This window comes from Carcharhinus amblyrhynchos, chromosome 27 (assembly GCF_965287045.1).
Source record: "Carcharhinus amblyrhynchos chromosome 27, sCarAmb.v2.hapA, whole genome shotgun sequence".
In the NCBI taxonomy this organism is placed as follows: Eukaryota; Metazoa; Chordata; class Chondrichthyes; order Carcharhiniformes; family Carcharhinidae; genus Carcharhinus; species Carcharhinus amblyrhynchos.
In genome coordinates this window covers 15636340-15664284 of record NC_137350.1, presented here as the reverse complement: position 1 = coordinate 15664284, position 27945 = coordinate 15636340, and the positions used below count along the sequence as shown (strand labels likewise).

The 27945-nt window shown below is 39.4% G+C and overlaps 1 protein-coding gene across 6 annotated transcripts in view; it reads left to right on the top strand.

Moving 5' to 3' along the window:
- Positions 1-27945, top strand: part of LOC145359145 (speckle-type POZ protein) — a 117853-nt gene that overhangs the window by 63331 nt on the left and 26577 nt on the right. For all 6 annotated transcript variants that reach the window (XM_080213556.1, XM_080213562.1, XM_080213557.1 and 3 more), the window contains 4 exons: positions 5346-5487; positions 9930-10051; positions 18712-18863; positions 23845-23972. In XM_080213556.1, the coding sequence (XP_080069682.1) occupies positions 5410-5487; positions 9930-10051; positions 18712-18863; positions 23845-23972 (480 nt within the window). In that variant the 5' untranslated portion in view covers positions 5346-5409. The remainder of the gene's footprint in view (positions 1-5345; positions 5488-9929; positions 10052-18711; positions 18864-23844; positions 23973-27945) is intronic.

Below are 27945 nucleotides of genomic sequence, written 5' to 3'. Positions count from 1 at the left end.
TTACTGTTACTAGAGAGGTGGTGCTCGACAGACTGGAGGGGCTGATTGTGGACAAGTCCCCAGGACCGGATGGAATGCATCCGAGGGTTCTGAAAGAAATGGCGGAGGTGATAGTGGATGCCTTGGTGGTTATTTTCCAGACGTCGCTGGATTCCGGGGAAGTGCCGGAAGATTGGAAAACGGCTAATGTTACGCCGTTGTTTAAGAAGGGTGCCAGGCAAAAGGCGGGGAATTATAGGCCGGTTAGTTTAACGTCTGTGGTAGGTAAAATGTTAGAATCCGTCATTAAGGAGGAAATTGCGAGGCATCTTGAAGGGAATTGCTTGATAGGGCAGACGCAACACGGTTTCATTAAAGGGAAGTCGTGTCTGACAAATTTACTGGAGTTCTGTGAGGATGTGTCTAGGGCAGTGGATAGAGGAGAGCCGGTGGATGTGGTCTTTCTGGATTTTCAGAAGGCGTTTGACAAGGTACCTCACAAGAGGTTATTGCAGAAGGTCAGGGGACATGGAGTTGGGGGTAGGGTGTTAGCATGGATAGAGGATTGGTTGTCAAATAGGAGGCAGAGAGTGGGGGTCAATGGGTGCTATTCGGATTGGCGGTTGGTGATTAGTGGGGTGCCCCAGGGGTCGGTGCTGGGGCCTCAGCTATTTACCATTTATATAGATGATCTGGAGGAGGGAACCGAGTGTAGGGTGTCGAAATTTGCTGATGACACCAAGATTGGGGGAAAGGCAAATTGTGCGGAGGGTGTGGAGAGTCTTATAGGAAGGATGTGGAAGCATTGGAAAGAGTGCAGAGGAGATTTACCAGGATGTTGCCTGGCATGGTGGGAAGGTCTTATGAGGAAAGGCTGAGGGACTTGAGGTTGTTTTCATTAGAGAGAAGGTGGTTAAGAGCTGACTTAATTGAGGCATACAAGATGATCAGAGGATTAGATAGGGTAAACAGTGAGAGCTATTTTCCTCGGATGGTGATGGCTAACACAGGGGGGCATAGCTTTAAATTGAGGGGCGATAAATATAGGACAGATGTCAGAGGTAGGTTCTTTACTCAGAGGGTGGTAAGGGTGTGGAATGCCTTGCTTGCGGCAGTAGTGGACTCGCCAACTTTAAGGGCATTCAAATAGCCATTGGATAGACATATGGATAATATTGGAATAGTTTAGGTTAGAGAGTCATTAGATTGGCTTCACTAGTTGGTGCAACGTCGAGGGCTGAAGGGCCTGTACTGCGCTGTTATGTTCTATAATGACCAAGTCAAGCTAATGGGTCTGTAATTTCCCGTCCATTGACTACTTTCCAGTCCTCTGGGACCTTCCCTGCCCCCTCAGTGATTCCTTGAAAGATCACCACCAATGCTTCCGCAATTTCCTCATCTATCTCTTTTAGAACCGTGGAGTGTAGTCCATCCAGTCCAGGTGATCTATCCGCCTTCAGAGTTTTTCGTTTCCCCAGAACCTTTTCCTTAGTGATGGCCACTAGACTCAGCTGTGCCCCCGACTCTCCTGCAGCTCTGGCATCCGACTGGTGTCTTCCACCGTGAAGACTGATGCAAAGTAACTATTCAGTTCCTCTGCCATTGCTTTGTTTCCTATTATTACTTTTCCAGCCTCATTTTCCAGTGGTCCAATGGCTATTTTTGCCTCTCTCTTATCTTTTATACGTTGAAGAAAACTCTTCCTTTTTTTTCCTAGCTAGCTTACACTCCTATTTCATTTTCTTACCCCTTATTGCATTTTTAGTTGCCCTCTGCTCGTTTGTAAAGGCTTCCCAATCCTCTGAATTTCTCTTTGTCTCAGCATCAGGTGCTGAAATTGGTGTAGGTTATGAAGTGCTTTATCCAGTCTGCACTGTTGAAGAAACCAAAGAAAGACTCTAACAAAGCTGAACTGAAACACTCAGGCTCCACTACATCTCCAGGGGAAACAAATCTCAGGAGGGACTGTGGTCTAGAAGCCCCCATAAGGAACATGGCTGGAGAGGGTGACCTGCTCCCCTGCCAAATGTATCCTGTACCTGACCTGGATAAACAAGTTGCTACTGCCCTAACTTATTGAATCAAGCTAAACTAGGATCAGTGACACACTCAAGTAAGGGTCAACAGGACAAGGATGCTCACATTGCTCTCATACATTGAATAAAGCAAGCTACCTCTCTGTAGGCACTCCAGAGGCGCCATTTAGGCCTCACCATCAGTGAGATTCCACCCATTTCCCTCGTCAAAAAAAATTAACAGGATGATATGCCCACCGTACTTTTCATGAGCCAAGTAATCAAATAACTGCTGTCACTACTTGCGCAGCTAAGTAAATATAGAAGACCAACCCAAGAGAGGCCAGGGCTGGAATTCTCCCCAAAAATTGTAAATATCAAAATTCACGTGAAAGCTGAAGTAATTCATGCTGATCTTTTCAGTGGGAGTTCAGAGAAGAATTTCCCCCATTCTGTGCACCACAAAGGCCATCAACATGAATATAATTAAATTTCAGGAGGCGGTGCCTATTCCTCCTTGAGAGGCTTAAATCAACAGGCTGAGTGGGTCACAGTGCATATGCCGATCTGTTAGTGCTGAGAAGAGTGCACATGCAATGGCTTGCATTGACAGCCTCCCCTTCTGCTGGCCAGCTCAAACACCACCCTGCCCCCCAATAGCCCTCACACAGCCTGATCGCTCCATCCCTATGCATAGGGGCAGGACCCACTGCCCTCACCTATTGCCTAGGCCCTGCCCCTTGGTGCTGACTGGACAGTGCCAAGGTGTTTTCTGGGCAGTGTCAGAGGCACAGGCTGGCACTGCCAGGGTGCTCATGCCCAGGAGAACCAGCCCCTGCCCAGGAGCCCCCCCGATTGCCCTCACTTTGCTCCAGCAGCACGGCTGGGCCGTTAGTTTCCCGAAAGTGGAGAGCTGGTGTTGTCGCTACTGGAGTGCAACACTCTAGTTGGGTGGGAGAGGCTAGCGGGCCCACAGAGTTCAGTCCTGAGCCTGCTAATCTCATTTAAATTGTAGGGAAATGATAATTTAAATTATTTCTGTCGTCTCCACATGGAGCAGACGCTGCTGGGAGATGCAAGCAGGGCGCAAACCCCGTGAATCGGCTGATGCGAGATTCTCCTGGCCCACTGCGCTAAAAACTTAGCGCAGCGGGATGGGAGAATCGTGGTCCAGAATATCCAAGATTTACTGACCAAGCCGAAGCGTGCACCAGTACATATTTCCCCTACTTCAACAACACGAGGCACCAACGATAGAGAAAATAAGAACCCAGCCTTTTCAGGATTCATGATCTCTTTGTACCTTCATAGGAGACGAGCAAGGATTCTTTAATCGCAAAATAATAAATGTATAAAAGAAAGTAGTTCTAATGGTTTTCCTTACCTTTTATAAGGCCATACCAACCACCACTATACCAAACCACTTACCTGCTACCCTGCTGTGGCGTTATTCATCTATAAATAAAGTGACGGGTACCAAAAAAAACTCACCCGGTGTGAATACAAGGGTTACAGCAATTAAAAACATGTAAATACCATACAATCCTCATGTCATGTAACCAACAGAAAGGAGACCTACAAACGATTCCCAAACAAGGAAATATCTCTATTGCAAACACCGAAATCCAATAATTAAAATTTGAGACAGGGCCAGAAGCAGCCCCCCTTACTCACCCTGCTTCCCCAATATCAAAACCAAGATTAAATGCTGACAATAATGCACATTTAAGCTAAGGCCTTCCTCTCGCCAGCATTGGGATGAATTCCAATGAAGAGAAAAAAGAGACAATCTTGATTTTTTTCAGGATAACGGGTGGTAGATGTCTCCTGTGCTCATATATCATACATCCTCGTCGGGTTAAAAGACAATATCACAAAATCAGAAGAATAACCACAAGGGAACAAGGATCAAGATTAACATTGAACTGCAGGACAATGTAACCATCCATGGAGCTTGAAAAGGCCAAAGCCATGGCAGGATCATCGAGCAACACCCTGGATCCACCCAGAGTTTCACTGAAGCCTTTATATCTCTGCTATGTTGTTGCCCTGAAGCCCCAGTAAAGAGAAACCTAGACCCTGACGGGTTGTGAAGACCTGTTGTGTCCGGCTGCCTCCAGTCCTCAATGTCTTGTCCTTGATGTTCAATGCAAGACCAGTCATCGGAGTCTTTGATCAACTCCAGGCCTCAAAGACCGGATACAATGTGCTCCATCTAATTTAACGGCCAACCTTCATATTGAGATTGTGAAAGTATGGCAGCCAGTTCTCAAATTTGGCCAGGAATTGGGTGACACAGTGGTTAGCACTGCTGCCTCAGCACCAGAGACCTGAGTTCAATTCTGGCCTTGGTTAGTGTCTGTGTGGTGTTTGCACATTCCCCTGTGTGTGCATGGGTTTCCTCTGGATGTTCCAGTTTTCTCCTGCACTCCAAAGATGTGCAGGTTTGGCTGATTGGCCATGCTAAATCCCCTCAGGATGATTAGCGGATAAATACATGGAGTTACAGGGATAGGGCCTGGGTGAGATTGTTGTCGGTGTGAGCTCAGTGGGCTGAATTTATCCCCAAGTGCACGGATACTCCTTCTCCTGGCTCTATCTCAAATCAACCAGAATTTCCAAGGACTGAAGATGAGCCCCCACCAAGGCCTGTTGACTGGATTCTCTTCACCACTTCTTCTATTCCCTATGGTATCTCGCAGTTCGTCATGAGTGTCAATGATCTATGCTACGGAGCCAGGACCACCATACACAACGTCACCCACAGTAGCAGCCATCATCTCGATGCCTATGGCATTGCTGAAGCATGGGCCTGCTCATCAGTGAAACCACCACTACGAACTGAGCCCTACTACGGCCATCTCTGACTGCCTCAATCAAACGAGGAATTGCTCCTTATCAATAAAATTTAGCTGGTATTATCTAGGAACATAGCACAGATCTCCCCTCGCTAATGGTAATTTTGTAGCACAAGTTTAGGCACCCAACAGTGGAAGCTGTGGTTCAAATCCAGCTCTGGAAAACTACTCTCGGCCAGTTAGTTTGTTAATTTGAGTTGAATTAACTTCCAGCAGGTTTGCCTAATCCTTGATGTCATTAATTTGTTGCCAGATTATTGAATGAAGGATTTCTAAACTGATGAAAGGGGTCTGGTAATGTGTTTAATCGGAATTAAATTCATCTTAATTTTTGCGAAACACGAAAGTTAGTTTTTGACTAAACTAAATTATTTTCTTCCAGAAGGTAAAATTTCTTTCTTTAGAATCTTCAGGGAATGGTGTTAATATTTTGAATGTAAAATAGCCACAAAAAAAGGCAACTGGCCCCTTTAACAAACATTTTTTTTTACAGTAAATTTTCTACAGAATTTTCTTTCATCTGCCTTGAGAAAACCTGCAGAATCGTCAAGCTGGCGATGTCAAGGGTACCGAGTCCTCCACCCCCGGCTGAAATGTCAAGTGGGCCTGTGGCAGAGAGCTGGTGCTATACACAGGTAGGCTAGTTCTTTTAAACAGTTCTATTGCTTGGGCGTGGGAGTTGGGTGAAGAAAGGTATATTGGCAGCCTCAGCTACGTCTGCCTATTTTTAGAAGGCTTTATTTGATCTCCAAATTGAACACAGTTTTCAAACTTGTGCGTATCTTTGTTTTCAGTTTTTCAGAGGTGCTGGGTTATGCCTGGGGTTTGATTCGATGGACAGAAGCAACATGCAGTAGCTTTCTATTCTGTTTGTGTGGGACAACTAATTATTGTCTGCATGCTGTTTGCTTGTGAGAAGACATTGCTGCCAAACTTGATCCTGGATAACTTGAATAGTGATGAAGGGGATTGAGACAGTTTACTTAATGCTGGTTAGGGATAGCACTGGGCTCTTCTTGATCTGCTAGACTCAATTGTTGCCGTGCAATGTGGCACATATTCACATTATTCCTGTGAGCAGCCTGACTGTTTCTAAATTGTAATATGCCAAAGAGTCATATTGGATTCAAAATGTTAACACTGTTTCTGTCTCCACAGATGCCACCAGACCTGAGTTTTTTCCAGTACTTTGTTTTTTATTTGTAATAGTGTCTTGATCGTAGCCTTTCAAATTTTGGTTCTGTCACATGCATGACCATGTTTTACAGAAAGCACTGAAGGTTGGAAGTTTTTCCATGCTGGCTATTAAGTCTGTAAAGTATTCAAATTACAAACCCCATTGCAGAGTGTTGAAATGTTATATTTGTGAACCACAGAAGTACTTGCTTATCCTTCATGGCTTCACCAGTATGACATTTAAATCCATGCTCTCATTAATTTGAGTGTCTTCAGTTGCTGATGATCAAACTTGGTGTTTCGATTTAGGATACTTAGCTGGCAGAGGTGAAACTGTGATCACCTGGGAAGGGTGCACCTCTCAACATTGTGGCTAAGATCACGTGTAATGCCTTTTCTTGTCAGCTTGGATCTTGTATGTCTCTCTTGTGGGGACCATGAATTAGATTCAATTTGAATTGCTTTTTGGCGCAAGTAAGGAGATGGATTAAGGGCTTGCCCAGTCCACTCTGCACATTGGCTTTGCAACTTTAAGAGTAGATTAAAATTTAAAAAATGGATCAATCTCTGTGAAGCAAGAAGATCTAGTACAGGACTACAAAATTCACAGGGCAGAAAACCAGTAAGTGCTAATAGAGCTGGATTGTCTCAGTTTCCTTGACTGGATTACCAAGGTTTGGGAGCCAATGGCTCAGTTTGGACACATGTACCCTTCTTACACATGTAGCTAGGTAGCTTATTGAAGAGGCTTTACCCAATCGCTGATAATAAAGGCTTCCTGTTGCTGTTAAATACATTCTACTAGAGTTGTGACCATTTTGTAAAGACAATGTTTACATTTCCCTTTATAGTTAGAGTCAGAGAATCATAGAGGTTTACAGCATGGGAACAGGCCCTTTGGCCCAACAGGTCCATGCTGCCCAGTTTTAACCACTAAACTAGTCCCAATTGCCTGCATTTGGCCCATATCCCTCTATACCTATTTTACCTATATAACTGTCTAAATGCTTTTTTTTAAAAGGACAAAATTGTACCCGCCCCTACTCACCACCCTCAGTGAGAAAATTTCCCCTCTAGACCCTTTTCTGTATCTCCCCTGTCACCTTAAACCTATGCTCTCTAGTTTTGGACTCCCTTACCTTCGGGGAAAAGATCTTGACTATCTACCTTATCTGTGCCACTCTGGTCCTCAAATATTCCCTACTAAATGATTGAAACAATGTATAATCCCATATAGGGCACAGAAAATTGTGGGTAATGTAACCATATTTACTCAATATAGAATTCTCAGTCATAAGTTATTCCTAAATTAAATGTCTTGATTATGTCCTGTTCTAAAGCTCAGCATCTATAATATAGATAGAAATCTCTAACCAATTTGTTGGAATTCCAGACAAAGTTGCCAATTGCTGACTAAACAGTATTATTTATTTTGTGTGAATATCCTGCAGCACCCGGATTGTATGTACAATCAATGCCTGTGCCAGAATAAAACCAAATACAAATTTTACTCTTCGTCAAACAGCTATGAAGTTTCTTCTTTGCAGAAGAGTCCAAATTTCATAACCCTTTCTGTTTCTAAAATGTTAACTTCAGCAAATTAAATTTATTCAAAGCATTCGTAAGTCAGTAGAATTCCTTGAGAACTACATCCTATGACTTGATGAGAAAGGTATTGTACAGTTCATGATGAATTGAGGCAACCAATGCCACAGTATTTTAGCGCCCTGCTGAGAAAAATACAACGTCTTACTTATAAGTTATAAATAGCTTTCATTAAATAACTCCCATTAACTGTTGGATTAAATCCTAAGAGCAGCATGGGGCAATCGCCCTTGCTTTTATGCTATGTTACATCATGATCTTTCATTATTCTTTGTAAATTGAATTACTTTTCAAGTTCAATTAATATTACATGGACAAAAGTATCAGCCATTTTACGCCAACAAAATGTTACTCAAACAGCAAGATGCTAATTGACCAGTTAATTGCTTTTAGTGATATTGGCTGATGAAAGAATATTAGTTCGGATTGCAAAGGATCTTGTCCCTGTTTCCCATTGACTGAATACCTTGGGTTTTCAAAGTCTATCCGAATCAATGGAGCAGGCAGAAAGGAATTCTGTTTAACATCTTATTCCAAAGCTTAGTATCTTTGTAGCAATTTCTAATGATTACAGTGGAATTCTGGCCTAAATTATGAGCTCAGTCCTGTCACGTCTGAACCAGTAGTTGGAGCTGCCAGTTGAACTGAGCTACCTCATTATACCTGAGGAATAGAAATTGGAATAGATCATTCAGAACTGGTCTGCAAATGCCTGATCTTTGAAGCTAAGCAGACTTGAGCCTGGTTAGTTCTTGAGTGGGAGAGCTCTGGAGAATACCAGGTGCAAGAATTTAAGAAATGGGGGGACAGTGGCGTGCTGGTAGTAATGTCACTACACTAGTAATCCAAAATTCCAGGCTAAGTGCTCTTGGGACACAGGTTTTAGAGCTCACCATGGCAACTGGTGGAATTTAATTTCAATTAATTAATAAAATTTGGAATTAAAAGCCAATCTTAACAATTGTGACCGTGAAATTGAGATTGTTTTACAAATCCATCTGGTTCACTAATGTCTTGATCTGGTATATATGGAATTACGGCTCTATTTAACTCGCCTCTGAAATAGAAAGCTATTGAGTTGTACCAGACTGCTACAGGAAAGTCGAAATAGAGTAAAATCTGATTGACCACCCAGCGTCAACTCAAGCACCGGAAATGATAGTGGCGCACTAGGCTCTGCAAAATTTCCCTTACTAATATGTGAAGGCTTGTGGCAAAATTTGGAAGGGCTCCTGCAGACTAGTCCAGGAATATCCTGAAGTTATCATATTCATCATCTTGTACCTTGCACCCAATATCTGAGATGCTCCGTCACTATCTCTAGATATATTTTGTCCCACTGGCAGGTTAGACCCACCACAGGCAGTAGCACAGTTGTATGCTGGTAGCAGGGAGTTACCCTGAAAGTCTTTAACATTAACTCTGGACTTCATGTTAGCCTCATAACATCAGTCTGGAACATGCACAAGGAATCCACTCGTTGATAACTACTGCCCTCCCTCAGCTGATGAAGCAGGAATCTGCCTAGTGAACAACACTTGGACAAAATGCTAAGGATAACAGGGGCACCGAATGTACTCTGGGTAGAGGATTATCAATGTCCCCACCACTGCAGGCTGAGCTGGCTGAATTCTGAAGGACGTATCTGTCAGGAATATTGAAAGAAACTGCAGTGATACAACAAATAACAGCAGATTCATGCAGCCCGTGGTGCGGGATCTGACAAAGAAAAACTGCCTTGATGACCCTATACCACTATCTGATGCAAATACATCTGTCCAAAATGACCCATTCCTTATACCCTGTTGATGCCTTCTCAGTATGTTCCCCCTCAAACCTCTTAAGAATTTTGTGTTTTAATTTGATTATCACAAACTCTTCAAAACTCCCATGGAATTGATAATCCTCTCAGGTCATCTGTAACAGATTGCACAAGATAATTAGTAACAGCACAGTTCAGTATGCAATGACTTGAATTTTTCAAAGCAGTTCAGTGATGTTCAGAAATTCGTTATCTGTATTTATTGCTAATTGATTGGCTATTCACTGAAGTTAGGAGTTCATTATTACCTGCCATGGAGTTGGAATTTATGAATGCTGCACTAATCTAAATATAAATTATAATTTGAACTGCCATAGGAGAATTCCTTTTTTGGATTCTTGCCTCTTCCTGCCCTTTACTTAATTATGAATGCACAAAAATAGAACATGAATCTACTGTTATTTGTTGTTAAATCATTGCTATTTGTTTGAATATTCAAATATTTATTTCTTTTCCCTTTTTTCCATTTGCTAGATAAAAGTAGTGAAGTTCTCCTATATGTGGACTATTAACAACTTCAGCTTCTGTCGAGAGGAAATGGGAGAAGTTATCAAGAGCTCAACTTTCTCATCTGGAGCAAATGATAAATTAAAGTGGTGAGTGTGGAACTCCGTATGATAACGTTTGCATTTATAAGTGGGGATTTGCTTATGAGTAGTTATGGGAAAGGCAAAATGATTGAAAGGCTTAGTGAAGCATGTCGTGAAATGAAATTTATATTGTGGCTTAATGCATTTGACCTAATCACTATATTGCCCTTGAACCAGAAGTTCCTTTCCAAGGCCATGGAAGCCATGACACCTAATTTTAAAACTTCCATGCAGATACAGGGGATAATCCAAATTTCAGAATTCTCCTTGAACCTTTGCATGTGTGTAATCCTCCATGACAACCCTGCGGTATCTGTAACCATTTAAATCAAAAGAATATACTTGTACCATAGGTAGGATTGTGAGATCAGACACTGGCTGTTAGAAATTTCAAACCCAGCAAATTGGCTCAAGGCTTATTATTGGGCGGCACAGTAGCACAGTGGTTTCCTCCCACAGTCCAGAGATGTGTGGGTTAGGTTGATTGGCCATGCTGAAATTGCCCCTTAGTGTCCTGAGATGCTTAGTTTAGAGGGGTTAGCAGGTAAAATATATAGGGTTATGGGGATAGGGCCTGGGTGGGATTGTAGTCGGTGCAGACTCGATGGGCCGAAGGACCTCTTTCTGCACTGTAGGATCCTATGAATATTAGCCCATATATATGAATATTTGCTCCATATTTATGAGCAACTCTTGCTATCTCTCATTTTCAAGCTGGTCATTTTAATTCTTAGCACTAGACAGATGTAATTTCTAAAGCACTTTGTTGTTTTATGTTCTCAATCCATCACTGTACAGTAGATTTTGAATAATTATTTACTGTTGATACTGAGAGTTAAAGTGCCCTTTTTCCCTCCCAATTTACATTTCACTGTCTGTCAGTTGGTGAATGGAGTATTGGAATTAATTAAGCACCCTCACAAAGATCCCATGAAATGTGGGGAGGAACCTCTTAATCTGGACCAAAGAGCTAAAATCTGGGATACCTGACATTTTGGTTTATTTGGTGTTCTATAAATATTACTCTTGATGTTACTTGCAATATTAGTACTTGATTTTCATTATCTTGCCGTTCTTTCTTCTGAGATGTGAGATTAGTTATTCATTGCTCTCATTTCTTCTGCTCTCCAGTGAAAAAGCAAGAGGAATTATTTGTTGCTGTAGTTTCACCTGAGTTGTACAGACTACCAAAACTGACAGATTTCAATATCTTTGCAAGCATTAAATTTTCTGATAGTTTTGTTTCAAGAATAACTTGCTGAGATTGTTACACTTGGCAATGATATTGCTAGCATTTCAATGTATTAGATATCATTTAGTTGCAGTGTAAAAGAAATGGGCTGGTTGATGAATAGAGGAAATGAGTACTTCACTTTACGTAGTGAGTAATGCAGAAATTTTAGGCACAGTGTCGTAATTGGTTGCCTTTTCCAGAACATTACCACAATTTGAAAATTCTTGTTTGAGTAATGTCTTGATATTTTAAAGTTAAATGCAAGATTATGTTTTTAAGTTCTAGGTGCAATGTTATGGTTCATCCTCATTACTAATAAGGGAACAATTTTCAGTATTTATAAAATTCAAATGAAAATGCAGTGTATTCGGCAACACCATACCTTTTTAATATGTGGCTTCCAGAATGTTCAAGTTCCAGACTTTTAGGTAAACTATAAATGCGATAGCATAAGTGGTGAAGCTGTTTGTCTGTGAAACATGGCAGTTTTTACTTTCGATTTCTAGAAGTGATGGATTTGAGTGCAAGGATACACATTTCGCCATACTTATTTTGTAATGAAGAAGGACGTTTAGAGATGGCGTATTTTCCATTATTGGATTCCCACTGTTGGCACCAAGCCAGGTCAGATAGAAGTACTATTAAACATTGAGACACAGAATATGGTTTGCTGTGTGTCAACAAAGTACACTGCTATAATGTATCAACTTGCAATAGATTGAAACTGCAGTTTTAAGTTGAATCTCTTCGTGTGAGACAGGAAATATATGTCCGTATTTTCAGTGAAATCTGTAAATATTTGATTTATCTGTAAATAAAGGTAGGGTGTAAAGTTTACATTCATTTATGTTGTATCAGTTTCTGGAAGATTAGTTTGGCTATTATGTATTTGGATGTGATGTAATAAGACATCAGAAAGGGCAATGTCTTACCCTCCAAAAAGCAAGGTTGCATTCATGGAAGAAAAACTTGATAATTTTGAGTCTGCACTGAAAGTTCTTTCCTTCCTTCCTCTCTCCTTCCTTGTTCTTCCCATTCAGATTCATTCACCACAAGTTTTTCACACACTGACTGAAGTTGTCACTTTCTAAAATAATTTTGTGTGGTCATTCACCTTAGTTTAACATGTAGCTAACACAAAAATAACCTGTCGGTCCTTAGGAATATGCTTGATTATTGAACTTTGCCAACTGTCTATTTTCAGAGAAATGCTATAATCATGTTTATTATACTTTACAAGTAAGTCAAAATGGGAGCATTTCTGTAAACTGACAGGAAGACACCATGCTTTCAAATTATATTAAACTCTCCCCTTATCCCAAGCACAAAGTGCAGTGCATAAAATAAGTTACCTTCTGATGCATATTCCAACTTTCCTATCCCTGCAAGAATAGAGACTTAAAATTTGGTACATTGTGCACAGCTAGAAACTGCTTTGTGGACATCCCTGATAAGGCCATAGGTAAAATTATACCCCTTTGAGCACAAGGATGCGAGTGTGGCAAAACTAGTCTCAGTAGCTTGATGATGCTTTTTAAAAGAAAAATGTATTTTTCAATAATTTTTTCTCTTAGGGGAGGCGATGGCCTAGTGTTAATATCGCTAGACTATTCATCTAGAAACTCAGCTAATGTTTTGAGGACCTCGGTTCAAATCCCACCATGGCAGGTGGTGGAATTCAAAATCAATTAAAAAAAATGTGGAATTAAGAATCTGCTGATGACCACAAAACCATTGTCGATTGTTGGGAAAAACCCATCTGGTTCACGAATGTTTTTTAGGGAAGGTAATCTGCTGTCTTTACCTGGCCTGGCCTACATGTGACTCCAGACCCACAGCAATATGGTTGACTCTCAACTGCCCTCAGGCTACTAGGGATAGGCAATAAATGTTGGCCAGCCAACAATCCCCATGTCCCATGAATGAATTTTTAAAAAAATCTGAAGGTAACAACACTTTGACAGAGTTCTATGAATGCTGGATTGCTATCTAGTATACCCTCCAACTCGATAGTATCCCAACTGGATGTGAATCTGGATGGTGAATTTTGATAAACTATCTTATTGTGCAGGCATAACAAATGATCCAAAACCAGTTCTTACTCCATATCCACATAACCAGGTTCACCAGGAATTGCTAGATAGAAATTAAGTGGGGAAAAACTGGGCTGATTTTCCATTTTCTAAATAAGCAGCACGTAGACCAATTGTCGAAGGTCACAATCCATGCGGTTTAGTGCCTCTAATTTAACAGATGCTTTGAAACTAATTTTAATCTCCCAGGGCAGATGAGGTTAGGGGAAGTTGGAGGGAGGAGCTAAAATTTTAAAAAAGGAAATCCCACTCTGGAATCCTGGTCAATGAACAGGTGTGAAGGGCCGGATTTTTTTTATTTTTCATTCATAAGACATGGGTATTGTCGTCTAAACACAGTAAGAAGTCTCACAACAACAGGTTAAAGTCATACCAGTTTATTTGATAGTAATCCCACAAGCTTTCGGAAACGCTGTTCCATTGTCAGGTGTGTGGAAGGTTCTGATCAGAGAAGGGCATATAAAGTCACACACAGTTTACAGAATACTGACTAGAATGCATGTCTTCACAGCTAACATGCTGAAGACTCGCATTCTAATCAGTATTCTGTAAACTGTGTGTGACTTTACATGCCCTTCTCTGATCAGAACCTTCCACGCACCTGAAGAAGGAACACTGTTTCTGAGAGCTTGTGGGATTACTATCAAATAAACTGGTTGGATTTTAACCTGGTGTTGTGAGACTTCTTACTGTGTTTACCCCAATCCAACGCTGGCATCTCTACATCGTTGCTGGCTGGCCAGCATTTATTGCGCATCCCTATTTGCCCTTGAAAGCAGCCATTTCAGAGCACAGTTGAGAGTCAACCAACTGAGGTGGCTCTGGAGTCATACGTAGGCCAGAACAGGTAATGACAGCAGATTTCCATGAGGTAAGTTACTTCATTGCTCTGTCTGTAGGACGGGAGATGCCTCCCAGTCCACTGAGCCTACCATTCAAACAACTGTGATGTTAGACTTAATAGTATCTGCTTTTCACAGTGTTAATCTGACTGGCTGTGTTGGGGAGGAAACATGTTGAGGAAATCTAAGATGGCTCTTGCAAATAATCTTGGCAGGACCTGGGGTAAAGTCATACTTATGGATTTTCCTTCAGAAAATATCAGCTGACAGTTTTCCTGGCTCAGCATTAATATTGGGTCCTCCAGATCCAAGACCTGATTGCATGGACTGAGCCATTTGAGAAGTACGGAAGCTGGCCCTCCTATAGAGAGAGCATGCTCGACCATAAAGAATTTTATTTTTTCACTCATTTTTATTTTGGGTATTATGAGAGAGCAATCCTTGTGTTGAAAGTGCTTCCATTTGGAATGTTCTATCTCAAACTAAAGAGGCAAAATTTGGAGGGTATGTTCTGTATCACACTATAAAATATTCATCCACATTAGTCTTAATCACTAGATGTGCAATTATGAAACATTTATTTTCAGTTTGCCGAATCAAAAGGAGATGTCTGCTGTGTTTATGCAGGAGTAAGATTGTCAACTAGTTATTTTAGCTATACAATTTTTTAAAAATGTGTTTTTTTTTACAACCATCTTATACTGTACTAGCAGAATATAATTTGCCTAGAACAGATTTGTCCTGGGTTAAAATCAGGAATGAAACAAAACGGTTACGGAGAATTCAGCTCTTTCCTGACTGGCTTGATTCTATTTAACAAACTATGTTGATGGCTTAATATAATGTACTAACAAGGTGTGAACACAGAATGAGCATCAGCTATGTTGGTTACATTTTTTTCTTTACATTTCTACAATCAATTATATCATCAATACTTTGTTTTTAAAGTTAAAATTATAATGAATATCTGTTTAATTTACTCATCTTAAGAGGTTAAAAAAACAACATTCTGACATTGAAATACCTGAAGAGTGAGTGACATCGTTAAGATCACTTTACAAATCAAACATTGTATCATTATTTTAATCTTTGTTGTTCTGTCAATACTTGAAAAAGATTGATTTCAGAAAATGTTTTGTACTTGAGCCTTAGGATAATGAGCTCAAGAAGCTAAGAGTGTAATGCACCTAAATACCATACACAGTAGTGCAGTATATCAATTGTTAATTCAGTTTCCTTGAAATGTGGTGAGTCGACAATTATCAATAGTAAAGGTGATGGAAAAAAAAGTTTCTTCTTTAAAGAGTAATTAAATTAATTCCCTTGGCTGGCCCCTTCTAAAAGTGATGAAATGCATCTTACTCTAACTTGTAGCTTTCATCCTTCCAGGTTATTTTCACCTTATTCTATTTTGCAATAATATTTTAAAACTTTTGAGCTTGGAAGTCATAGTAAAGAGAACTCTATTATTGCAATAAGTGGGATCTGTAGATCCCGGATCTTGCTGGAAACTGCTGAAAGTTGAATGAACACAAAATTCATGAAATTAAAAATACACTACTTCAATAAATTTGTGATTATGTTGAGGTACCCACAAAATACCAGCGTTAGAAGACTGTCAGAGCAGTACTATAATCAATTATAAAACACTAAGAAAAACAGTAGCTACATCAATGTCAGAATGCAGTCTGGTTATGTCATTGGTCAGCAATGATGGTACTGATTTGTAATGATGAAAGGAAGCAGATTTTTGCCTTCAGTGCAGTCTCCCCACAATAAAAATGATTCTGCATCATCTCTTTTCCCTTCCTCTTTCCCTTTCCCTCGATTGAGAACAAAATAAGTGGATTATAAAATAAATGCATAGGACACCTTTTAACATTTGGAAAGAGAACCATAGAAAAGTTAAAACACAGAAAGAGGCCTTACAGCCCATGTCTGCTGCAAAAATCGACAACCCATTCTGTTTCCATCTTTCAGCACCTGGTCTATAGCCTTGCAGGTTTTCATGCTTGAGGTGCATATCAGGATACCTTGTAAACGAGTTGAGGGTTTCTGCCTCAATCACCAATCTGAGAAGTGAGTTTCAGATACCAATGACCTAAGTGAAAATGTTTTTCCTAATTCCCTTCTAATCCTTCTACCAGTAATCTTAAATCTGTGCCCCCTGCTAATTGAAATAAATCTTGTCTGTCTAGCTCCCTCGTTTTGTACACCTCAATTATATTATCCCTCAGCCTCTTCTGTTCTAAGAAACAAACCTAGCCTACCCAGTCATTCCTCAGCTGCAGATTACAGGCCTGGCAACATTCTTGCAAATTTCTCCTGTGCTCTGTCTGGAGCAATTATTTCCTTCCTATGTGGTGACCAGAATTGTATGCAGAACTTCAGTTGTGGCACAGTAGTGTTTTATATAGTTATATAGAATACAAAATCCGGGATGTAATTCTGTATCTCGTCCAATAAGGGAAATGATTCCATGTGCCTTTTTTGCCACCTTGTCTACCTATCCTACCACCTTCTGGGACCTCTGGACGTGTACTCCAAGGTCTGTCATTTCCTCTACCCTCTCACCATCCTCCTGCTTATTTTGTATTCCTTTTTTCTGTTTGCCTTCCAAAAATGCAATACATCAAGTTAGAAAATTGATTAATGTTTTGAGTGCCAGCCCTTTTGTCAGAACTGAAATCTGAAACAGCACATCCTTTCTCTTTCCAGAAATTAAAATACATGCAGTGCATTTCCACTATTTAAGTTTGTTTATTTATTGATGTCGTAAGTAGGCTTACATTAACACTATAGTGAAGTTATTGTGAAAATCCCCTACTGTTTCTTTTGGAGTAAGAAGAACTCTCGGCCCTCCAAACGATAACTTACAAGAATTGACGTAGCACGTTTATTGTATCTTTGGGTGAGACTTGATGTCATGTTCAAAACAATCACACTCCATTCTACCATATGGTATGCACAAATGCAACTTAGTATGGTAAGGTTCAAATAGCAGAATTGATGGGTTAGTAGTAATTATCATTTAAATAAAGGGAGAAATTGATCGGCTGGAGGGCAGGTACATTGGTGCATTTGTCCAGTTGAAAATCTTCACAATCTTGATGAGAAAAGTATTAGCATTTTTTGACCTCATCGTGATGCATTGATCAAGATTATCATTGGCCATTGTACTGCTTGCGGACATGATCTTTCACCTTCACTATTGTTAAAACATTTATTAATGCAGCATTTAATTTCAAACAGTCAAAGGTTATGATGCTGCAAGAGTTTTCCAAGTGAACCTTTAACTAATTGGAAGAAACTGGAGAAACTATGTTGTAACAAATCATCCATCATCTAATTATCTTCAAAAGCCAATTTAAGTGGAATTGTAATTTGATGCAAATGTACTAAGACTCACCATTCAAGTATTCCCAACTGTTCTATTCAACATGTCAACATTTTAACACTCTTCGATAAAGCTATAAAAGATCAAGTCCTAAAGCTTCTCTTAACTGTAAATATCTGAGAGTTGTAGCTGTTTTCCAAAGCTGCTTTTATATCATTTTAAGTTGTATCCACTGCTTTGTTTAATACAAATTTTAGCATTGCTTGTCCTTCTTGCCAACTAGTATCAGGATAAGTGAAGGCACATACACGTAACAGGGTTGTGAGCTGTTCTGTTTTCATGGCATTAAAGTACTTTGCAATCTTTTTAATTTCAAGTTTGCATTTGGCAAACAAGGTTTTTTTTTCTCTTTGACTTCACCCATTAAACTTTTTACATGCTAATAACTTTAATAATACTGTATGAATGCCTAAAAGCAGTATAATCTATTTGTAATTGATGGCGAATTAGTGCAGAGTGGGGAGGTGATGAACTGAGGGTAATAGGCAGAAAAATAATAAGCATTAAAGTGCACAGGGGTAAATTGGATAAAAATGCTCATGAGGAAAGAGAGTTGCTATGCTTTTCAGTTCATAGTTAAAAAGCAACTTGCCTTACCTAAATTGATTAAATATTCCCACATCCCCCAAGTATTGCATGATAATTATAGGGAAAATGGTAAGTATGACAAATTCATTGTAAAATGGAATAAATTATAAGTTAAGAGGAGGAAGGAACTGGAAACATGAATAAATTGAAGAGTGACTTTAAACACTTGTTGTCTTATTTTTGTACCAGTGCTTTGGACAGTTAGTGCATCCAAATAGATTAGGAAGTGTAGTTAAAAGATGGTGGGTAATACATGACATGAAATACAGCGTGGTAATTGTTGAGCAGTAGCATTATTGAGTGTGTGAGAGATAGACCATCCTTTTTAAAAAAAAATTGAGTTGGACCTCATACAGTGAACTAGATGCAGTTATGATAAAGCTATGGTGAAAGGAAAAACTTGGGACGGGACAGACCAATCCTGCATCTAAATGCTCTCTTTATTTTTTTTAGCCTGTATGTGATTCATTCATTTTCTTTTTAACATATTTCATTTTTTATGTATATTTAAGGTGCCTCCGAGTGAACCCTAAGGGTTTAGATGAGGAAAGTAAAGATTACCTATCACTCTACCTGCTGCTAGTCAGCTGTCCAAAAAGTGAAGTCAGAGCAAAATTTAAATTCTCCATTCTGAACGCAAAAGGTGAAGAAACTAAGGCAATGGGTAAGTGAAGTGACAGTATGCTTCAGATACAGGCTCAGCATTTAAATGCAGTTCTATTCAGTTGTGCAAACTGGTGTAAAGGAACAACTATTTATGACCAATGTTTCCCCTTTCTCGATTTCTTTTCCCCTTGATTTGATGGAAATTTGAAATTATCTTATACTTGAGGCTGAAGTCTTTGCAAAAGCAGGTTTGCCAAAAACTGTGTTTTAATGACCCTTCTCAATTTTACAATTTGATGTGGACTGCTTTTTAGAAAGTGCCATTTATATATTAAATTTGGAATTCACTTACCCTGCTCAGACTTGATTCCTTGAATAAGGATTGTTTTCATATCAGTATGTGCATCTACTGTCAACAGAAGAATATGCTTCCCTTCCGTTTCCATTCCTCACCCCCCACCACCACCAAAAATAAGAATTGACTTATCATCTGATTTGCTTTCTTTTTGAAACTAGGTTTATTGAAGATTTGTTGATTGTAAAAGCTTTATAGCTATGTAAAGATAAAAAGGTTGACAAAAACAAATGTAGTGCCCTTACAGTCAGAAAGGAAAGAATTCATAATGGGGAATAAAGAAATGGCTGAGGAACTAAATTTGTACTTCAGTCTTTGCAAAGGAAGACATGAATAATGTGCCCGAAGTGCTGAGAAAAAACATGTTTTAGTGAGGAGCTGGAGGAAATCAGCATTAGTAGAGAAATGGTTTTGGGGAAATTGAGATTGAAGGTGGATAACTCTCCAGGTTCAGATAAGCTTCATCCTACAGTAAGGAAGTGGCCCTGGAAAGATTAAATCAATTGGTGATTATTTTCCATAATTCTTTGGACTCTAGAATAGTTCCTGCAGATTGGAAGGTAGCTAATGTAAGCCTACTATTCAAAAAGGGAGGTAGAGAGAAAACAAGGAACTATAGACTAGTGAGCCTAATGTTGGTACTGGCAAGTTGTTAGTCTATTATCAAGGATTTCATAACTTGGCATTTGTAAGGCAGTGGTAGTCAGCATGGATTTACAAAAGGGAAATCATGCTTGACAAATCTATTGGAATTTTGAGGATGTAAGGAATAGAGTTGACTGAGGAGAACCAGTGGATGTGGATTTAAACTTTCAGAAGGCTTTTGATAAGGTCTCACATAACAGATTACTATTTAATGTTAAGCACGTGGGATTGCAGGTAATGTCTTGAGATGGATAGAAAGCTGGTTAGCAGATAGGAAACAGTTGGTATAAACTGGTCTTTTTCTGATTGGCTAGCAGTCTGTAACTAGTGGGGTTCCACATGGATCTGTGCTAGGACTCCAACCATTCGCATTATATATTGATTTGGAAGAGGGAACTGAATGTATTATCTCCAGATTTACAGATGATATATAGTTGGGTGGGAGGGTAAGCTGTGAGGAGGATGCAAAAATGCTTCAGTGTGATTTGGATGGCTGTATGTGTGAACATCTGCATGGCAGATGCAGTATAATGTGGGTAAATGAGGTTATCCACCTTGGCAGCAATAATAGAAAGACAGATTTACTTGAATGGGTGTAAATTGAGAGAGGTCGGTACTCAACGAGACCTTTGGCCCCTCGCGCATACTTCGCTTGAAAGTAAGTGCGCAGGTACAGCAGGCAGTAAAGGCGGCAAATGGTATGTTGACCTTCAAAGTGAGAGGATTTGAGTAAAGAGATGGTTTGCTGCAATTGTATAGGGTGTTGGTGAGGCCACATCTGGTGTATTATGTGCAGTTTTGATGTCCTTATGTGAGGAAGGATGCCCTTGCTGTAGAGGGAGTACAGCGAAGGTTTACAAGCTGATTCCTGGGATGGCAGGCCTATCATATGAGGAGAGTCTAGATCGGTTTAGAAGAGTGAGAGGGGATCTCATCAAAACTTAAAATTCTAACGACGTTAGACAAGATGGATTTAGAATGTTTTCAGTTGTGGAGGGAGTCCAGAGCTAGGGGTCATAGTCTGAGGATAAGGGGTAAACCTTTCAGAAAGGTGAAGAGAAATTTCTTCACCCAGAGGGTGGTGAATCTGTGGCATTCACTACTATAGTATGTATTTGAGGCCAAATTTCGAGAAGAAATTAGATATTGCTGTTGGGGCTAAAGGGATCAAGGGATATGGGAGGAAGGGGAGATCAGGATATTGAATTCAATGATCAGCCATGATCAAGATGAATGCCAGATGAGGCTCGAAGGCCAAATGGCCTACTCCTGCTTCTAGTTTCTATGAAGTTATGCATTTGTGTGCAAGTTGAAAGGCTTTCTCACTTAAGATCTAAAGGTTATAGCAAATACACAGTGCTCTCAACTACAATAAAGCAACAACAGTCCATTAGTCTTTCCTCTAGTAGCTTTAAAAATTACTAAGCCAAGAAATATGGCTCGAGCTGAAGTTTAATTTAATGAGAAATCCTGCCTGGATTCAGTTGTTAGACATTCACTGGCTGCATGATGTTTCTTCTGCTGGCAGCACTGTTTATATAGGCTTTTTTTAATAATTGTCAGTATGAGCCATTACTGTTTGACTGAACTTCCAACTTCAGTTGCCTTGTTGGGAATGTAGCTGCATGCTTGAAAACTCCTTGTAATCTCATCCTAGTTCTGCATTGTCCACAGTATAGCAAATAGCCTGGCCAATGTCAAGCCTCACTGCACTAAGGCAGAACCAAATGCTACAGAATGATGGAAACTGAAGATGGTTACTCCAACTTTTTGGTTCTGTACGTAAAGATTTGGGAAGAAGATCAGGGAAAGGCATACTCAATTTGTATAAGAGATAGAAGCCAAGCAAAAAAGAAATGTAGTGTTTTTATTCTTTACTGCATGTAACTCATTCCATTTGAACTACAGTAACGTTATTTTCAGATCTACCCATTAACACTGAAGGGATGGAAATCCTGAGTATTGTTTATTTCAAAACTGGAGGAGAAAGCTTGCATCTCAGTAGCTTAAAAACATAACTAAAAATAATTGCCCTTAATTGTTTGAGAACAAGGAGAGAGCTTTTCAATTTGATTATTTTGCCTGCCTATCTCCTGTAGGGAGATTAAAAAGGCTAAACTGTGGACTTCTGTGTAAATTTCATGGTTGGCTGTCAGACAGTGAGATAAGAGTGGACAAGTTGCACTCTGCATAACTATGTTTTCATAGAATGCTTTATCTTTAAGCCATCAGCGCCTGACAAAACTTGCACAATTGAACAGTTCAAGTATTTGACAATCTGAGTCAAACAACTCTAACCTTTTAATATAAAATGCTAGGAAATATACTAGTTGATGTAGTATCTGGAAAAGAAAACCAGCATTTTAGGTGGATGACTAAAAAATTCTTAATGCAAAGTATTGTCTTTTCTCTTGGAAGCTGAAAGACCTGCTGTAAATGTTCATTTTTTTTTTATTTCGTCACTTTTATTTGAGAGAATCGATTGAGCTGTTAGACAATCATGTTTTAAGAGAAATTCAGCATTGTATGGAAGTTGCTCATCACCAGAGATTTCACATCTCCATGCAGTACCATGATTTAGTTATATGCTTTTGTGCATTGTTAATGCATTCAGCAGCTAGTTTTGTTTAACATGCTGTAACGGCAACTTAAGTCACTGAGATATTCATCCTGAATGAAGTAGCCTCTATTTCACTGTACAAGATTTGTATTAATTTTGTTGGTTTAATATCAAAAGCTTTAAGTGCTCAATTGAAATCTCATGGCTTGGATATTGTTTTAAAAAAACACATGCTGTCTTGTGGAGTTCATGTTGGTCAATAATTATTTCAGAAAGAACTATTATTTTTCCCTTTTTCCCTGTATTTTGCATTATCTATGGGCAAATTAGTTAAATTTTGCTATTAATAAGGTGAGAGATTTTATAACGGAATGGAATTTGATTTGTGGCACCTGTTGGTGGTATCAAGTGCTCACAGCATTGGCGTTGCTCTTTTTAGAAGTAAAATGAACTTTATTACATTTGTTTAGCAAAGTGAATCTGTTTCAAGAGGACCTCCTCCATTTTTCTAAATCAGCCATGATGATGTATCTATGGTATTACCTAATGCCAAAGTAATAACAGTTTCACACTAAGTTCATGCTCACTTGGGACCGAATTAAGACTGCTTCAATTCATTTCATGTAGGGTCTTTTATAGCCAGTAGACTTTCATCCTATCACTTTGGGCTGGAATTGAAACTAGGTTCCAGAAATGAAAGACCTTTGTTAACTCGTGGTGTGTCTCTGATTCTTGGCAAAACAAATATCAATAATTTATCAAAAGAAGCAAAACACAAACTAACATCAATAATTTGTCATAAGTTTATCACAATTAATCATTAGCAGAAGCCTTTCCAGCAGACTCGAAGCTGATCTGTAAAATGGTAATTTTGATTACCGTAAAGATGTCATTATTCAATTTACAAGATTACTTTCCTATTTAATTTGCATATATTGGTCAAATCGGATACAGACTCTTGTTTAAACCCTAAACTGGAAAGTGAGGTTACAGTCCATAAGTTACTAAGAGATTCAAATTCACCTGGTAGAATTTTAATAAACTGGACATTTAAAAAAAACAGTTATGACTACTGTTAAAATGCTGTCCTGCTCAATTTTGAATATATTTATGATAGCTGCTTAGTCAAATTTTTATTTCTGTGAATGAGGTACAAAGTGGAGGTGGATTAATTGATGCACCCAAAATTCAAATTTAAAAATACTTGTTGCTAAAAGCCATATAAACTGTATTAGCCTCAATACTGTCACAAACTGAAACCATTGAGTCATTACATTTTTCCATCATGTAGAATCTCTCTATAATATTGTGTGACCATACTCAGGTACAGGGTATTATTCAGATGGCTCAAACTGTTCTGCTAACATCAAAGCTGATAGATGTAAATAGGAGAAGGTTGGAAACCTGTTTCTAGGATTGATCTACTTTGTAGTATTGCAACTTGAGCTAAGTAGAATGGATCTCATTTTTGTTTTGCAGAGAGCCAGCGAGCTTATCGGTTTGTACAAGGAAAAGACTGGGGTTTCAAGAAATTTATTAGAAGAGATTTCCTACTAGATGAAGCCAATGGGCTCCTTCCTGATGACAAACTTACATTGTTCTGTGAAGTAAGTTCTTAACAATTGTGATTATGACTTAGACTATCTAAGATGTTTACTGCATAATAGAAGCAGCAAGTAGAATTAATTCTATGATGTAATGGGCTGGTAACAATGTACTGCTATGTGTGATCACTGAAATTGGCCCCAAGTTGATGTACTTTGCAAAGTTCAGAGCAAATTCTGCAAATTATGCAATCATGGTAAATATGGTAATTTATCAATATGGGGAACTTAACTACTGTCTGGCCACTCCCTATAGAGAATGATTAATAGTTGTACTTCTTTGCTTTCTTGTTCTAATAAATTTATGATTCCTATTATTGTGAGACACTGCTATATTGAAGGCCATGCCTTTTGTAGACTGTTGTGTAAACTCAGGGTAAATGTGAAGCCATATAAAACTCCATGGGGGTCATCTTACTGGTTCATCACGTCGGTTGATCGGCATGGCGAGCTGGAGGTAAAAAAATTAGCCATGGCAAAAGAGAGAATTGGGGGTGATGATCAGCTGGGGGGCAAGTGACAGATGTCCCAGTGCGTTGTATATACACTGTACACAATGCACTGGGAGATCCGGGCGCCTGCGTAATGGCACCCCGGAGCTTCAGCAGTTGGAATCCCAGGATGAATATGCCCTGCCCACTCCCCCAAATGGTGAAAATCAGTTTTTTTTTTGCTAAGTGCCATATGATTGCATCTGGGAGCTAGCTCAAAAAATGGACACACTCCTGTTTTCAAGCTCATTTGGCAATATTCTCATCCTTTTCAAACCTATCTGTGGTCTTGCCTGTTCTTGTATTTCATCTCCTGCAGCTGCACAACTGTCTGAGATCTCTGTGCTCCTCCAATTTTGGCTGTTTTGAACATTCCTGATTTTAATCACTCGCCAGGCCTTCAGCTGTCCACACACTCTGGAATTCCCTCCCTAAGCCCCTTCACCTCTTGTTATCTTACCACCTCAGTGATGCTCCATAAAGCTAACTCTGATCAAGCATTTGGTCATTTATCCTAATTGCTCCTCCTCTGAAACACCTTGGGATGCTCTGCTACAGTAAAATGGCACTGTATAAATACAAATTGTTGAACTGTCAAGAGATCCTATGTGGAGTGTACATTTATTTCCTGAAATTTAAGAAGAAAGAGTGTGCTACGGTGTATTTGTTGTATTCAGAATCTTAAATTACATTTATTGGAAAATTGTCAACATTCCCTAATATTCTGATTTGTATTGAAATATGCACACTTGTCTTGGATAAATTTAAATGATAATACATGTGATGGAATATTGAACAGCATTAGTTTCAATTAACCATGAAGTTTATGTGCTATAAATTATATATCATGCAGCTTACAGATGTCACCTGTGTCTAAAATTAAGTTAGAATATTATACTTCTGCTTAAATTGTTTTAGAAAATTAAACTCACTATACTTTAAATATGTGCAAACTATATAATCAGCATTTCATAAAGTATTGCAACTTTATTGCTGCAGAATAATCTCATGATTTGCACAGAATTGTGTATTGAAGAAACATTTGCAGTTATGGCACAAATTGAGAAGGAAATTAAGTGCCTGGTGTACATTATAAATCAAAACTGCCAACCCCAATTACATGCTAGATAACCCAACTATTCGCTTATTGATTTGAAGAATTAAATTGAGGTTTTCTTTTTGTGCTGCTTGCACTAGTAGTGCTTTTTCTGCTAGCTAAACAGGTATAAGCATAGCTGTTGCAATTAACACTTGTCTTTGAACCGGCATTAAATTTTACAACTGATTGAGCACATCCGCCCTTAAGTTCATCATAGTTCAGTGCTTATCTATTCCCAAATTTAGATAACATCAAGCTTGGGGATGTTCCTTCTCCCATAACCATCTGGTGGGGTAGTTCAGATTTCATTGCATCCATGCAAGCTTGTCCAGTAGCTCTAGCTAGACCTGTTTAAGCTGTCCACATGTGGCCGAACGTTATTGTTGTTCGTGGCCCATTTCTGCAGTATTTGTGCTTTAAGTATTAAAAATATTGAATAGCCTGTTATTCTAGTATTCCCTCGAGGTTGTTCTGATATGTAAAGTCATCAGACTGTCAGACGTAGTCACAGTGACATTGTTTTATTTGATTTCTGGTGGAAGGAACATTACCATATATTTAATATAACTTTCAGACTGAAACTCTTTCTGATCTCAGTGGGAGCTAGTTAAACTATCTCCATTATTCAAGGCTTATTCTTGTTTTAGCCAAAAAGAGTATTCACTTAATATTTGCCTTTGTGGCAATATTGTGACTCAATAGTGATTGACAGGTTTAATGGGTGAGGCAGATATCTAATTTTTTAGTAATACTGTTGTGGGTAATTTTTAATTCTATTCTTGCAGAAGTTTATGACTTGATAGACTTCTGTTTTAAATTCCATGGATTTTCCTCTTTTGTGACGTTGCATATGGAGCTATCCAATTTGCCTTTTAAACCACAAATGTCCATATTCAGTAAATTCTGAAAGTCAGATTAAACAATTGAGATGGCCTTTGTTTTAAATCGTTGCTGAAGTGCACAGTACCTTCACCATTCCTGTGACACAGCCCTCAGGGATACAGACTTGAATATGGTGCACAACTTGTTTAGCCATCCGCTACAAGATCAGGCTGAAACACTTGGAACAGTACTGAATCCCACTCTCATCTGCTGCAAGGGCTCATCTTGGAAGAAAAGATAGTGGTCCAACCTGGCATCTTTTTTTGCGAAGCCAACCTGTTGTCTGAAGCCACTCTCCCCATCTCTTGCGCTCTCATCTCCAAAAATAAGTGCATGGATAATATGGGAGGCTTTGTCATCAAGATTGAGACAATCCAGTAAGTTGCTTCTGCCACATCTTTTCCACCAGGCCACCTGAACAAACTTTCTTCAACACTCCTCCTTGCCCTAGCCCTGAAATTGTATCTTTCTCTAGCTTCACTCCCACCTCTGGCTTCATCTTGTCCATGAGACCCATATCCTGTTCCTTCAACCTTATTCCCACTAAACTGCTACTCATCCAGCGTTCCCTCCTGCTGCATGTTTAGCCGCTATTGTAAAATATTCTCTCCAAGTATTGTCCGTCTCTCCTTTAAATCATCACCCCCTCCCTAAAAAAGAAGCACTTGACCTCACTGTCATTGCAAAATACCACCCGTCACCAATCAGCCTTTCCTCCCAAAGCCTTTAAAGATGCTACCACCTCCCAAATCGGTTCCTATCTTTCCTGGGACTCCATATTTGAATTCTTCCAATCAAGTTTCTGCCCTGTTGCAGTACAGAAACTGCTTCTTTCAATCACATTACATCCTACCTAACTGTGACAAAAGTAAACTTTTCAATCTCTTCATTCTTCTCTACCCATCTGCAGTGTTTGCATGGTTGACCACACCATCCTCCTCCAACACTTACTGTTCAGTTGTGTGGGACAACTTTCACATGGTTTTACATTACTGTCTATCTAAACCAAATTACAGTGGCCTTTCTTCCTGTTCTTCCATCAGTATGCCTGGTGTCCCCCCAGGATCAATCATTGGTCCTCTTATTTCTCATCTATACACTGCCCTTCATCAACATCATCTAAAGGTATGCCACTAGTTTTCACGTGTATACTGATGATAGCCAACTCTATCTCATTTCTCTTGTTGCTAAATTATCAGACTACTTTTTGGACATCTAAACTGGAAGCACAGAAACCACCACTCCATCCCTCTCCTTGGAAACATTCTGGGATGAAGCCAATGGGTTTGCAATCTTAGTGTTACATTTGAACTTGTGATGTGCTTTCAACCTCAATTGTGCCATCTCCATGACTGCCTATTTCCACCTCTAACGTTGCTCAACTTCATCCACATCTCAGCTCATCTGTTGAAACCCTCATCCATATCTTTGTTATCGCCAAGCTTGACTATTTCAATGCACTCCTGACTGCTCTATAAACGTGAGGTAGTCAAATTTCTGCTGT